We start from the raw sequence: 13,892 nt of genomic DNA on the forward strand, positions 1-13,892 counted from the left end.
AGATGCTGGTTTAGCTCAGCTTGGAGAGGAGGCGACCTTTCACAGAGAGTGACGCACTGGTTGCGTGATAAATTCCCAGTCCCGGCACTGTTTGGCTGAGTTTTTCACAGCCAGTTTGAGAAGATGAAAGGATAACTGTCCTGAAGCAACCAAATATAATTTAAGATTTGAAGTATATTTTCCACACATATTCAGACTGGTACTCACCAGCAACAGGGATGAAACAAATCACTGACATTGTCTAACAGTTTTCATTCCAACATTTGTCACTAAGGGATGCACAACAAGGTCAAACAAACACTAACCTCCTCTCTTCAGGCTGTGCACTACCATCAGACACGTCACTACCATCTTAAAGACGAGTGTGTCAGGCAGGACAGGGCAGGAGCTGTCAGTGTGCTGCTGTTCCTCTTCTTCTTCGCTGGGAGAGTGGTGAGTCCCGCCATGGATGGGCGGGGGCAGGTAGAACAGGACCAGGTTAAAATCCTCCAGTACCGACTGACAGAGTGAAGTAAGCTCGGTTTCCATTAAACTACAGGGAAAAAAAAGAGGAAGAGAAGTGACATAATGAAATAAAGGATGCTCTGAAATATGAGCTGTATGTGATCTATCAATGAATAATCCACAGATAACAATGAGGCAGTTTATTGGCCCAAGCAGGGTGACAGGGTTTATTCATTTTTACTATGTTCTGTGTTTACTGTCCTACATATTTGCTCATAAAGAACAGTTTGTTCATGTTAAATCAGTGCATTTGATCGTTTTCACCAGCAGAAACACTTAGCCTGTAGTTACCATTATTTATGCTTGAAAGGGATACACTTTGTTGAAATTCCATATGATCAAATATTGACTATGATTTTACTGATGCTGATCAGAGTTCTAGCCTAAAAATGCCATTCAAATAATAACAGATTAAAGACACAGTAACTTTCTCTAACTGTGAAAGAACATGCATGGTGAAAGACAGGAGATGGAGCGCCGTATTTACCTGTTCTTAGGCTGCAGCAGGCTCTGGAGGTACATGAAGCTCACCAAGAGACGCTTTATATCTTTTGATCTGTAGAAAAAAAGTCAGAAATGAATGATTAAAATTGTGAACAACTGATTACGTTTTTAGAATTTGACCTAAAACAAATCTGGTTCAGGGATGTTAAGGGTTAACCCCAACAAATAACGCAAACAAGCTATTAAAAAAGGTTTTACACCAAACTCACTGTAGCTGACTTAGGCGATACACATTGCACTCTGAAATGCTCGTCTTTCATGTTGAGTTTTTATGCAAACCACAAGCAGAATTTCATTTGTTTTGCACTGAGGAGAGGCTTCCGTCTAGCCACTCTGCTGTTAGTCCAGATCAGTGGAGGGCTGCAGTGAGAGGTGTCTTTCTGGAGCTTTGTCCCATCTCCACAAAGGATCTCTGGAGCTCAGTCAAAGTGACCATCAGGTTCTTGATCACCTTTCTAACTTAAGCCCTTCTCCCCTAATGCTCAGTTTGGCCAGGTGACCAGCTCTTGGAGGAGTGCTGATATTTTGTCAGCTGTGAGGTCTTTTATAGAGAGGTGTGTGCCTTTCCAAATCATGCCCTATCAATTTATATTACCACAGGTGGACTTCAATTAAGGTGTAGAAACATCTCAGCAAAGTTCCAGAGAAATGGGAGGAACCTGAGCTAAAAGTGTTTATGCAAAGGGCCTGAATACTCTTGTCAATGTGATAATTGAGTTTAATTTTTGTAATTAATTTTCAAAAATTCTTGAAGTCTGTTTTCACTTTGTCACGATAGGTTACCAAGTTTAGATTGATCAGAAAGAATATGAATTTAAACAACTGTAAGATCAGCATCAAAAACTGAAAGCAGTGAAGGGGTTCTGAATACTTTCTGAATGCACTGTACATATAAGGAAAAAGAGCTTTTTGTCCAGGTGGCATGGGAATCTGTTGACCTTAAGTGCTCTATGTACAGTGGTAATCTATAACAGAATCTTACCAGACAAACCCAATAAAAACTTCTTTTTAGACACAATTATGGACAAAAACATGACCAATGCCTTTAATATTTCTCTTGTGTATTTTTCTCTCACAAAACAGATTGCACTTCAAAGGTCATTAAACCTCCATTTGTGTCTGTATTTGTATTTTATTTCTTGATCATGGTTCTTTTGTTTTGCTGCAACTCTCTAACTTCCCCCTCAGGGATCATCACTTATCTAATCCATCTGCAGAGAGATGCTGCTTTATCCCAACACTTCTGAAAGAGCCTTTGTGATTAAAATGGGGGGCAACCAAGTCAGTAATTGTTTGATTAAAGATAAGATTGCAGATTAAATCTACTCTGAGACGGCAGCAAAATAAGACTGACAAATTCTGTTTATTCTAACCAGGCAGACAAGTAATACAACACCAATGCTGTCTACAGAGGGTTCATGTTCTAAGCAGGCCACAGGGGGATGTCTACATTTTTGCGCTTATTAGTCTGGGAAAATTAATTAAAACTCAAAGGATTTAGGATTTATTTGTCTGCTCTAAAGCAAAGGTGCAAGTAAATATACTATTTCTGGATCTGGATTTCTCTGGAATCCCAAGTTTCCTCCTCACCTTTGCCGGGATGGAGACAACTTCTTCATTTCCTGCTTCTTCACTTGATGGTACATCTTGGCAGCTTTGTCAAACAGGCGCTTCAGGTTGCCATAGGCGCCCTCAAAGGGGACATCTGATTGGATACTGGAACATATGAAACATCTGTTTAGATTCTGCACTTGGTAACTTGTATTTAATTCTTTAAGAAAAGACATAACAGAGTACAAATTTCTAACCAGCGTAGGTAGTAGTAGGTTGCTTCAACATTGTAGAACTTGCTCCCTGCCAGTGTGCCCAGCTGGTTAAATGGCATTCCTGTGGAAAAGTTGGTAAAGATATTTGTGAACAGCAAGCTAAGTTTGATTTTTGAAGTTAATTTTTGGCAACTGAAAATCATGCATGAATAATTTCTGTTTGGTGGAAAAAAGTATGCATGCCAAATTGTTGAACTTCTATGATACAACATATAAATCTGAAAATGACCACCAGAGAGCGGAAGCAAATAAATGCTTAAATTGTAGTTCTCACACAAAAAAACTAGCTCTAATCTGTGCACATACAGTACTTAACAAATTTATTAGACCACCTGTCATATTTGTCTCTAAGACCATCCAGCATCATGAAGTGCTTTAATGCGGACTCTTTCATTTTCAGTGAGCTCTCCATGTTTTACCATTTTGAACAGGAATGAGGAATTTCAAACTGAATTCACCCAAATTTGAGCCGGCTCACTGGGCTTCTCTGAGAAGTCAGAAATGAATCAAGCATAACATTCAACCACTAAAACTCATTTTTCTGTTCAGGAATGCAAGTAAATAACTATAAGTTGACATATTAATCAAGAAATATTAATGTGCTTTACTATTTTTTCAGTTTTTTTGTAAATCAGTAAATTTGAAAAAATTCATGGGTAACAACAATAATTATATTTTAGCATTAAAAATACCATTTCGGTTAAAGAACTTCTATATATTGGTGTATTAACCATTGCAGAAACGTAAAAAATGATATTGGTAATTACCAGTGTTGTTAATTTAGGGCAGCAGTGGCATAAACCTTACTTTGGTTAGGGTTAGGGTGGTCTAATACATTTGTTAAGCACCGTACACGTATGGTGCACGTGCTATGCATATTTGGTATTTCTTTTTATTTCTGTTGAATTCTAAGATCATGTTCTCGATTTAAAAAACTATGGTGGTGCTGAGATTGTTCTGGTTCTGAATCTTAACACTGTGCTGCCCTGTGAATGAAAAATGTTATATAAATAAAGTTTGACCTGAATTGTCAGAGTGACAGCCAGTCTTTGTTAGGGTCTTAAATAATTTCCAGTCACAGGTATCTCTTAATAAAGTTCCCTGCTTACGTGAAAAATATAGTGTCTGGTTGAGGCCATTTTTGATTGGTTGAACATGTACAGCATTTAACTTCAGCCTTGACTTCTCAACCAACAAGAGTACTCTAGAATATGTTTATTGTTTGTTTAAAGCAGGATATCAAGCTGCTGACTTATGAGTCTTTGTTCCATATCAACAGAGGTCTACTTTGGCAAACCATGCCAGGAGTAACTTTATTTAAGTAGATCCTTGGACTTTAAGTTTTGGGTACTGGAGGACACAAGCACAAAAAAAAGTTCCTCCAACCAACTGTGTTTTCTATAAATGAAACATTGCTATCAATTCTATCTTTCATGGGAGAGGTCCACGTATCAGCCCTGTCTGGTTTCAAGCAGAAAAAAATACAGAAAGTAGAGGATGCATGACAGTCACTCACCTACGTGTGGCATGACAGATAAGGCCTGATGGTAAAACCTTTCTGCCAACTGTTCAGCCTCCACTCCAGCAAGTTCGTTCTGGTAACGGGCTGAAAAGGAACAAAATCATTAAAAATACACAACTGTTAAAAGTAGAATTGGCACCTTCTTTGCCTATGAAATACAGAAATACAATAACATGTCATTTGACACAAATATGAATGATTAACTTGATTCTTAAGTTGAACCAGTATATAAACAGCTGTTTCTCCCTAAGGCCTTGTCCACATGTAGGGAGGTTTTAGTTTCTGTGCATTTTATTCAGCCATGCAAATGGCATTTTAGGTCACAAAACTGAGATTTTGGTTCGTAACATCACACCATGGGCAGGTTGTCCTCTGTTTGACATCACTGATGTGCAACAGTATCACTTTCATCTATGAAGTAAGCAAACTTGTGCTAACTGGACATCTGACATGCTTACACATCAGCACAGTTTCTCTCCAAGTTTGTTGATGAACAGAGACACAAGAATGGATTATTGAGGTCAGTGCTACTTTATACAACACTCCAAAGACACAGACCCCCAACGCCAATGCCAGGAGTTTAGACGCGACCCAGTTTGGGTTGATAGGAAAACTTTGAAAAATCAAATGGTCATTACAGAGAAAGGGTGAGTTGTTTTTTGCAGGTATATGACACTGATGCTGTCTGTGGGTCTTTCTCATTTCACATTTTGGTATCCTTCCTTCCTCCATTCACGTTGTTTCCTCGCATCCTAGCTCCACCCAGTGAGGAATTGAAAGAGAGATGCAAGGAAGAGGCAGGAGGAGAGAGGAGGCACAACTTAGTGAAAGAGAAATCCTTCACTTCACAGCCTCAGTCTGAGCCATGTCAGATGTCGTGTATTTAAAATCATTTCAAAAACCTTTGTGATGACTCACCATAAAAATTTTCAAAAAATTACCCATAAAATGTCTTAAGAAAAGCATTCTTTCTTACCATCGCCAAGGAGGTTCTGTAATCGGCAGGGTTTGTTTGTCAGTTTGTTTGTTAGTTTGTTAGCAACATAACTCAACAAGTTTTGATGAAATTTTCAGGAAATGTCAGAAATGGCATACGGAAGAACTGATAAGATTTTGGGTGTGATCTGGATCACTGTCTGGATCCAGGAATTTTTCATCAATAATCCACCACAGTGATTATTGTTAAGTTCATAAACACATCACCCGTACATTGCTCCTCCCTCTGGTCACTTTTACATTTCTATTTTTTCATCAGTATACCATCGTTTACTTAACGTGCAAACTGCAACCTGGTGTGGGAGAAAAGATGGTAAAAAGTAGCCCTATGTATTGTAGCATGTTGTGAAGGGCCACTTGCAATACACAGTGAAATGGGTGAATTTTGAATAAAATAAGGACAAAAGTTATTAAAAATGTGTCTCACTCACCAGATATTTTAGTAGACAAAAGCAAAACAAAAATTGCCTAGACATATCTGAATTTGCTATTGTTTAAAAAAGTTAAATTAATTAAAATATTTCCAGCACTGTTATCTAATAAGTCTAAACCAACCAAAGAGCCTCTTGCCAATGAAATTCTATATGATAGCCAAAATTTCCCACACAATGAAACGCACATGCAGCCTCACACCTCTATAAGCTGCACAGAGATGAACAAACTGTGAATTCACGGTATCACATTATTACCTAGATCTCCGAGGTAGACCAGACAGCGATGACAGGCCATCTGCGCCCACTCCATCTCCTTGGGGGTGGCTGATACTGGTTTCTTTCGGCCTGAGGGGAACAAGTACACAATGCTCTTCTCATTTCAAGTATTCAGCTCTTGCACTTAACCCAAAAATGTCTCAGAATTATGTAACAAGAAAACAGGCTTAAATTCCAACAAAGCAAGAAGTTTTAAACAGTGGAGAGCCTTAATGTCAGAGACTTCCCTCTGATATGGCTTCTCTGCCACTGAGGTGTTTATGTCCTATGTATTTTTGTTTAAGGAAGCCAAGAAAGAACTATTTATTGGCTTAATTGCTCCACTAGATAAATATCCATTTCCTACAGGAAGACGGAACCCTTAACCCTATTTGCCCCTGATATAAAGCCAAATTCAGTATCCACTAAATCCTCCCCTGCATGAAATATGTCACAGTGTGTTTTCTAAAATGTGAACAGTAAAACTATGTACAATGAGCAAAGAGATGAATACAGGCTACACAGGGACAAAGAGACTTGAGGTTGACCCTGCACATGTTCATTTGTCTTTGCTGACAGTGGATTTACTTGGCACCTCTCCACATATTTGTAGGCTTTGCATCGTGCATGGTAACCCTGACATCTGATCCCTACTGAATTCACACAATGGACACTAACGCCTGCTTTGATCACACTTTTCAGCATCAGGAGAGTGCCAGAACAATACCAGCTGTAAATGAGGTCACTCTGACCAGGGGAGAGAGTTTGTGTAGTTTCAGTACTGAATCAACAGGTTTGAAAATACTTTTAATTGAGCATAATTATTTTAAAAGATGCAAAATCCATCGTGAGTGGAATAACGATCTTTTCTTACTTGAATGAAGTGTATTAAACGCATTTAAAGTGATTACCGCACCTGTATTTTCCCAGTGCCCTCAGTTAAACAGGCCCACGACTGATCAAAATCTCAAAATATCATAACAATAATCTAAAAGCAGACAGCCAGTGTGCATGTCACACAAACCTCTAACTAAAAAATCAGCAGCTGATTAGATGATACATAGAGATTAGATGTTTGAATATTGTGCATCTTTGTCCATGTGTGGGTTTTTACTTTGCTTACCAATCAGTGGGTCCGTGACATGGGTCCAGTCGATGCAATCCTGCAGCTCAAGCTGGTAATGTGACTGGATGTAAAGCAGCAGGTGCTGATAGAAACCAACTCCGGCAATCAGGTGTGTGCGGTAGGCGCACTCCAGAGCGCTGCGACTGTGGATGTGCTGCAATGGAGGTAAGAGCCAGAAAAGAAAGAGGACAGACATTAGCAAGTGTCCAAACAGAAAAAAAATTGGATTTACACCACAATGAGCTGCTCTGTTGTACAGATTATCCACACAAATAATTTGGCAAACATTCATGTCAGGTTTTTCAAGACATTTTCCTATTACATTAGCTTAATATGAACTAAACATGCCACAGCTATGCCACAGCTATGCCACAGATGCTCTGTTAATGTTATTCTAGCCCGTAAGAAGATATGACCAGATGCATTTCCACTTTGCAAAGCTGGATTCCGTGACTATCATCAAGTGGATCCATTTTGCAACAATACAAGTTACTACGCTTGTTCCCAGTCAGTGAATAACCGTATCAAACCGTATCAATCGTATGATTGCAAACAAAAAAATAGTGAAAGTTAACAAAAAAAAGCAGTATACAAATCCAGATTGGAAGTATTTAAGTAATGACTGTTGTATGGACCTGGAACTACCTGGAAGTACAGATAAAAAAAAAAGTTTAATTGCTTGAAAAGCTCAAATTATCACTTCAAATCAAAAGCTTATGACATTAGAGTGTTCCACTATCAGTCCAAACGCATCTAAATCACCGTACTAATTTAAAAAAGGATTGTGAGGGTAAATCTTAAAATATTTAAAACAATATTTAAGGACGCTCCCTTGCTGATCAAATATTGGAGTTAAGTGACTTTTTCATGGGTCTGACCTCTGCTGGAGCCACCCATGCATAACATATATTTACACTCTTGGTACTCTATGAGATACGCCACGACCCAGTGATCACAAAATAGAAAATGTCATTGAAGAATTGACCTTTGTTAAAGCCAAAATGTCATGTCAGCTAACAACAGAGGGATTGGCCGCCAACACATTTTTTTCCCACAGTTGTTGCAGGGTCACTGACCTTCTTGTTGGTCTTGATAACCTGGATGACTTCGTAGTAAACCTTCCTCCAGAGCAGCTCCTCGGCCTTACGGCCGTAGTCGACAGGATGGAGAAACATCAGCTTCACACAGAGCTCCCTCAGCCTGAGAACACAGAAAGCAAACCAGACACACTCGCACATTAGTTCATGGAGGAAGTAGCCAGGTTATCGGCTTGACAAGTGCTCCAATGAGTCAACCACATTCACATGAGCAAGTGGAAGGCAGAAACAAAAATGCACACACTGAGTGCATTCAGATCATACAGATCATGAAATGTTTATATTGACAGTAACTGAGAGGTAACCATTAGTTACTACAATAGATCAGTGACAACTGATGATTCTGATAGTATGGGACTAAAACAAATAGTTGTGGCATCAGTAATAACAGTGTGTCTGTCTGTGTGACTCACAGGGGCTGTGTGAAATGATTCAGTAGTCAGAGATGTTCACTGGAGTATTGTGAAATTTCAGTCCCCACTTTGTATGTGCAGCCAAAGGCAAGATTATGTTAATACTGATAGGCAAGTACATGCAGTATTTGTCATCTTCTCTTCTTTGATGAGATTCTTCACTGCTTGGCTCTTCTATTCTATATAGCATGGGCAGATAATTTAATATTAAACAATAACATGGCCCTAATTATGTACTGAAGGGAAAATGCTTTCCCATTTGAACTTAAGAACAATAATGACTACAGATTCTGACATCGTTCTGCCAAGACCATGTCACGCTTTAACTTATAACCACTGAATGCCTCTAAACACTGACACAAAATCATTCTACAGTGCATCACTAAAAAATGTCTTTATTGTGTCCTTTTCAGAGTGGGTCAGGAAAAAATACTCCTCAGGACTAGGGATTAATTCACATTTCAACTACCATTACCCTCATTATCAGGTAATCTGTCAATAAAAATCATGCCTAATGCATCATTAAAACTGAACAATTAATGGGAAAAATGGGAAAATACTTGTAAAACCTGAGCCCAAGGTGACAAACATTTGTCAATCTCACTGTAAGAATATTTCTTTGAAAACAGACTTATAACTACTCTATTATCAGAGCAGGTGGTGGTACAAATATTTTCAGTCTGAATGATCCACAATCTTTCTTTGCAGCCCTGACAAACACCAGTGTAGACAATTTAAAGAAGGCAAGAAGGCTGGAAAAGAAAGCCCTAGAAGAGTCAGTGGGCTCCTCCTCTAACTGAAAGCATGTAGCCAGGCCTCTCTTAAATTTGCTTCCAGCTTCCTCTTTCTTTTTTAGGCCTTTCAGTCCATTTGATCCAGTTTGAACCTCTGCCCTGCTGCATGTCAAAACAGAAGTTATGTTTACTTTGCACAGTTTCTCACAGTTCTGATGCCAAGTGTTAAAACGGTGGGGGGGTACAGTCCTTTCTATTCTCTTGTGCACTGCTGAGGTAAGAGGACCTACTTGTTGCGAAGACTGATGTTCTCTGGCTTGAAGACCTCTCTGTAGGATGATTTGCTGCCAATGATGACATCCAGCTTGTGCACAGACTCCACCACAGCCCTGGGTAGCATTGGTCAGTGGAAAACATTAGGATAATGACAATGTGAACACTGTGACCTAAACTGGAACTGCACAACCACTCTATAATTACCGGAGGTGGAAAAAGTACAAGACTGCTGTACTTGGGTCCAAGTAAAGTTACTTGGGATAAAATTTACTTCAGTAAAAGTTAAATTACCGATCTATAAATCTACTCCAGTAAAAGAAAAAGTATCTCATTTAACGTGTATTTAAAGTACTACGTAGTTACTGCAGAGTTCATTAACATACGAGATTTCCTTTTGACAATAACAACAAGAGAATATGGATCTCCAACCAGTCACACTTTTATAACAAAGTGAAATGAAACTGCTGTTTTGGGATGAACTGTGGAATCGTTCTCCCACCACCATGTAGTCAAAGCCAAACAAAGGCTGGTTTCATGTTGTTGACTGATAGTTAGGACCTCCACATTTTGACTTTTAGCTGTTTTTATTACTCAGTAACGGAGTTGATTAATGAACTGAGGAACAGAACTTTCCCCTTTAGTAAAAGTAAAATTACGGACTTGAAAATATTCTTAAGTATGTGCAAGTAGCCAGAAAGCTACTCACATAAAATAACTTGAGTAAATGTAATTACTTCCCACGTCTGACAGTTATGCAATCTTTTCAATTTTAAAATGCAGTGTTGCATGTTTTGATCCACTGATAATGTCTGTTTATGTGGGCACATTTCACTCAGAACAAATGATACAAAGCATTAACTACAACTGTCAAAGGGGTGACACAATGATAGTAAAACCCAAGGAAAATCAAAAACTAGTTTCAGTCTTTCTCTGTCACATAACACACACTTAACGTTGTGGAAAAAGTCAAATATCTGGGGTACATCACAGGAATGACTTGATACTGCAAAATTAAAGGCTAATATGCTGGCCCGCAAATTTCAAATGTCTATGCATAATAATAACAGAGCTTTTTAGAGCTTACTATACTCCTCTTTATACTAGTAACTTGCACACTTTTAAATCACTCGTAAAACTCCTTGTTCAGACAAGCCTTTTTAAAGTAAATCTGTTTTAATGGTTTTATCTCAGCTCTGTGTATTGTGCAAACTATAGCTTTGGACCTTGTTACCAATTTAAAAGCTGTAAGCTTAATTTTTGTGTGTGTAACCTGACTGTTTTTAGCTCACTCTGTTCAAGCTCAGCTCTTGTGCTCAATGTTTTATAACCATTTTTTAATTATGTTTGTGAGCATTTCTATTTTATGATGTACGGTGCTTTGTCACAGTGTAAATGTGTTCGAATTGAACCATTCAGGCAATCAATGGCAATACCCAGCTCTAGTTTTAATAAGTGATCATTCTGAACTGTGATATTATCCTTTTGTTATTGTTTTGTACTGTATTCATCTCTTATGTTTCTGCATACTGATATGGACCTATTGGTCTGAAAGAAAGTACTAAGTAAAGCATTGTACCTTTCAGATTAAGGTGAGTTTTTAATGCAGATAAAACGCATTAGTTACATGTGATTTGATTTACACATGTTCATATTTTGAAAGAAATGCAAGATTCTGGACAGCTTTAAATCAAAACTCCTTATTTTAAATATAGATTTTTTTTTTCCAATAGTACGCCTAAGTTGTCTGCAAACATAGCACTTTAAATTAGCTGGGTGATACAGACAAGCACTGACTGTAGTCACACATTCAACTTAATTTGTAAGGCATAATGGCACACAAAAATATATAGTTTTCATTTAGCGTGTTTCTCTTTGTTCATGTCGTGTATTAATACATAGGAAATGTCTCGCTCTTAAACACAACTCGCCCACTCCCGAAACTTCTCTATCTGTTTCATTTCCCTGTAAAAGGGGCGGTAATGAGAAATGCAGCCTGTTAGACCACGATTTAACAAGATAATGCAGACTTCCTTCAATAAACCGTGTCATGTTTTGTCGATATTCCACTGACAGTTATGTCTACATTTCGGGCCTCTCGCAGTCGTGACAGGTGCTGAATTGGATAATAGGTGTACCCTTTCTTCTGATAGCAAACATTGATTGGCTAGCGCTAAGTTAGCAAGCACGACAACGTTCAATTAGCACCTTGGTTAGCAAAGACAAAACGGCCTCGCCAACTTACCTGTAAAGCCGCTTTATAAGAAGGACTTTCGCCTCTGGCTCACTGTCCTGCCCCGGTCCACTCATATTAGCTAGAAGCCCGTTTTTTGATCACACGCTCCAGCGTCTGGTCGCCGTTTCCTTCAGCCGTCCAAACACACAGTTGTCAGGGCTACTCGGGTTTGTTCCCCCGGCAGTGACAACCGTGTTGATAGCCAGCTAGCGCTAGCTACGTTAGCTTTCCTCCCTCTCCCTCCGAGTCTCTCTCGTTTCTTGTGTCCTTTGGCTATACCCCCTCTACCCATCCGTTCTGAAAACCGGGTTTGAGGGGGTGCCCGGTAAGCGATACGAATCCTGGTCAGCTGTAACGCTCTAAAATGCTTCTTGTGTTGTTCCCAGTTCCAGCCATTGCTACGAAGGCGGCCATTATTCCTATCAGGCAGTGACCGCCTGATACTATCGCGAGATTTGAGAGCGTACTCACATGCTTTGGTCAGGAGTTGCCAGGTAGCTCCACAGAACCCCCATTTTTCGTAAATCTTAATAAAAAAGACACAATTCCTGCTGTGCAAACGAAAAATTCAAAGATAGTAGACTTTAAAAAGCAACGAACAGTTAATATCTTTAGTAAACATCAAGTATTTATTTTATACTGTTGGTAAGAAAGGCAGAAAATTATTAAACTTCGTTAGCATCCCAGTACTACGAGGGACAGGTCAGCACTTTCTGTGAGGGATCCTTTCACCATGTAACCTTTTTTTAATAATGTTCACTGAAAAACATATGAGACCAGCTCTTTAAGTTTAACATTTAATTTTACCTAGCTCTGGTCCCTCAAACTCTTCAGTCAAATAAGGGGGATTTTACATAAGGGGAATCTCATATTACAAAACAAATCAGTCCATCAGCCTACATCCATACATTTTATTTGAACAAACTCCTATGATAATATGAAAATTTCATTTGTCTTCTCTAGACATTGACTTGATTATGATGTTTAGCAAACAATGCTGATTTTCCCAAATCAGGTAATTTCCCTGGATTTTAAGTACATGACTGAAACAACCTCTTTATTTCAGGAGAATCAGTGCTGTTGTTCCAAGATAAAGAGATAAATATTCAAAATCCCCCAAAAAATAATTACATAGAAAAAAATGTATAGATGAATGTCCTCTTGGGAGTTTTATAACCAAGTACCCAGATGTTTAAAAAAAAAAAAAAATCTTAAAATGACCTTAATTTGATGGCCTATCTCATACTCTTGTGCAGAACATTTTTGTTATCCCCATTTTTATTAGAAATGGATGCTGACTACAGTAGCCAGAACCCATTTTGTGCCCTAATGATTAGAAAACACCACGAAAGTGCCCTCTCTGGTGCCCTCTTAATTGAAAAAAAAAAAGTAACGAATTACCTTTTTAGTGCCCTCTTAATTGAAAGAAGAGGCAAATTGCCCTCACTGGTGCCCTCTTAATTAAGAAAAGTGACAATGTGCCCTCTTTAGTGCCCTCTTAATTGAAAGAAGAGGCAAATTGCCCTCTTTGGTGCCCTCTTAATTAAGAAAAGTGACAATGTGCTTTCGCTGGTGCCCTCTTAATTGAAAGAAGTGGCAAAGTGCCCTCTCTGGTGCCCTCTTATGTAAGAAATGGACAATGTGCCCTCTCTGGTGCCCTCTTAGTTGAAAGAGGAGGCAAATTGCACTTTTTGGTGCTTTCTTAAGTAAGAAAAGTGACCATGTGCCCTCTTTGGTGCCCTCTTAATTGAAAGAAGTAGCAATGTGCCCTCTCTGGTGCCCTCTTAATTGGAAAAAAGTGACAATGTGCCCTCTTTGGTGCCCTCTTAATTGGAAAAAAGTGACAATGTGCCCTCTTTGGTGCCCTCTTAATTGCAAAAAAGTAACAATGTGCCCTCTTTAGTGCCCTCTTAATTGAAAGAAGTAGCAATGTGCCCTCTCTGGTGCCCTCTTAATTAACAGAATCTGACAA

At 38.8% G+C, this 13,892-nt stretch overlaps 1 protein-coding gene across 1 annotated transcript in view; it reads right to left on the bottom strand.

Annotated features, from left to right (window-relative positions):
* smg5 (SMG5 nonsense mediated mRNA decay factor) overlaps positions 1 to 12,351 on the bottom strand; it is a 30,016-nt gene extending 17,665 nt beyond the window's left edge. The window contains exons 1-10 of the mRNA XM_041793317.1: positions 11,930 to 12,351; positions 9,702 to 9,800; positions 8,244 to 8,367; positions 7,165 to 7,321; positions 6,042 to 6,131; positions 4,351 to 4,440; positions 2,817 to 2,895; positions 2,599 to 2,724; positions 992 to 1,060; positions 306 to 532 (exon numbers count right to left, since the gene is read on the bottom strand). Coding sequence (XP_041649251.1) covers positions 306 to 532; positions 992 to 1,060; positions 2,599 to 2,724; positions 2,817 to 2,895; positions 4,351 to 4,440; positions 6,042 to 6,131; positions 7,165 to 7,321; positions 8,244 to 8,367; positions 9,702 to 9,800; positions 11,930 to 11,994 — 1,126 coding nt within the window. The 5' untranslated portion in view covers positions 11,995 to 12,351. The remainder of the gene's footprint in view (positions 1 to 305; positions 533 to 991; positions 1,061 to 2,598; positions 2,725 to 2,816; positions 2,896 to 4,350; positions 4,441 to 6,041; positions 6,132 to 7,164; positions 7,322 to 8,243; positions 8,368 to 9,701; positions 9,801 to 11,929) is intronic.
* Positions 12,352 to 13,892: the final 1,541 nt, after the last annotated feature.

This window comes from Cheilinus undulatus, linkage group 8 (assembly GCF_018320785.1).
Source record: "Cheilinus undulatus linkage group 8, ASM1832078v1, whole genome shotgun sequence".
Classification (NCBI taxonomy): Eukaryota; Metazoa; Chordata; class Actinopteri; order Labriformes; family Labridae; genus Cheilinus; species Cheilinus undulatus.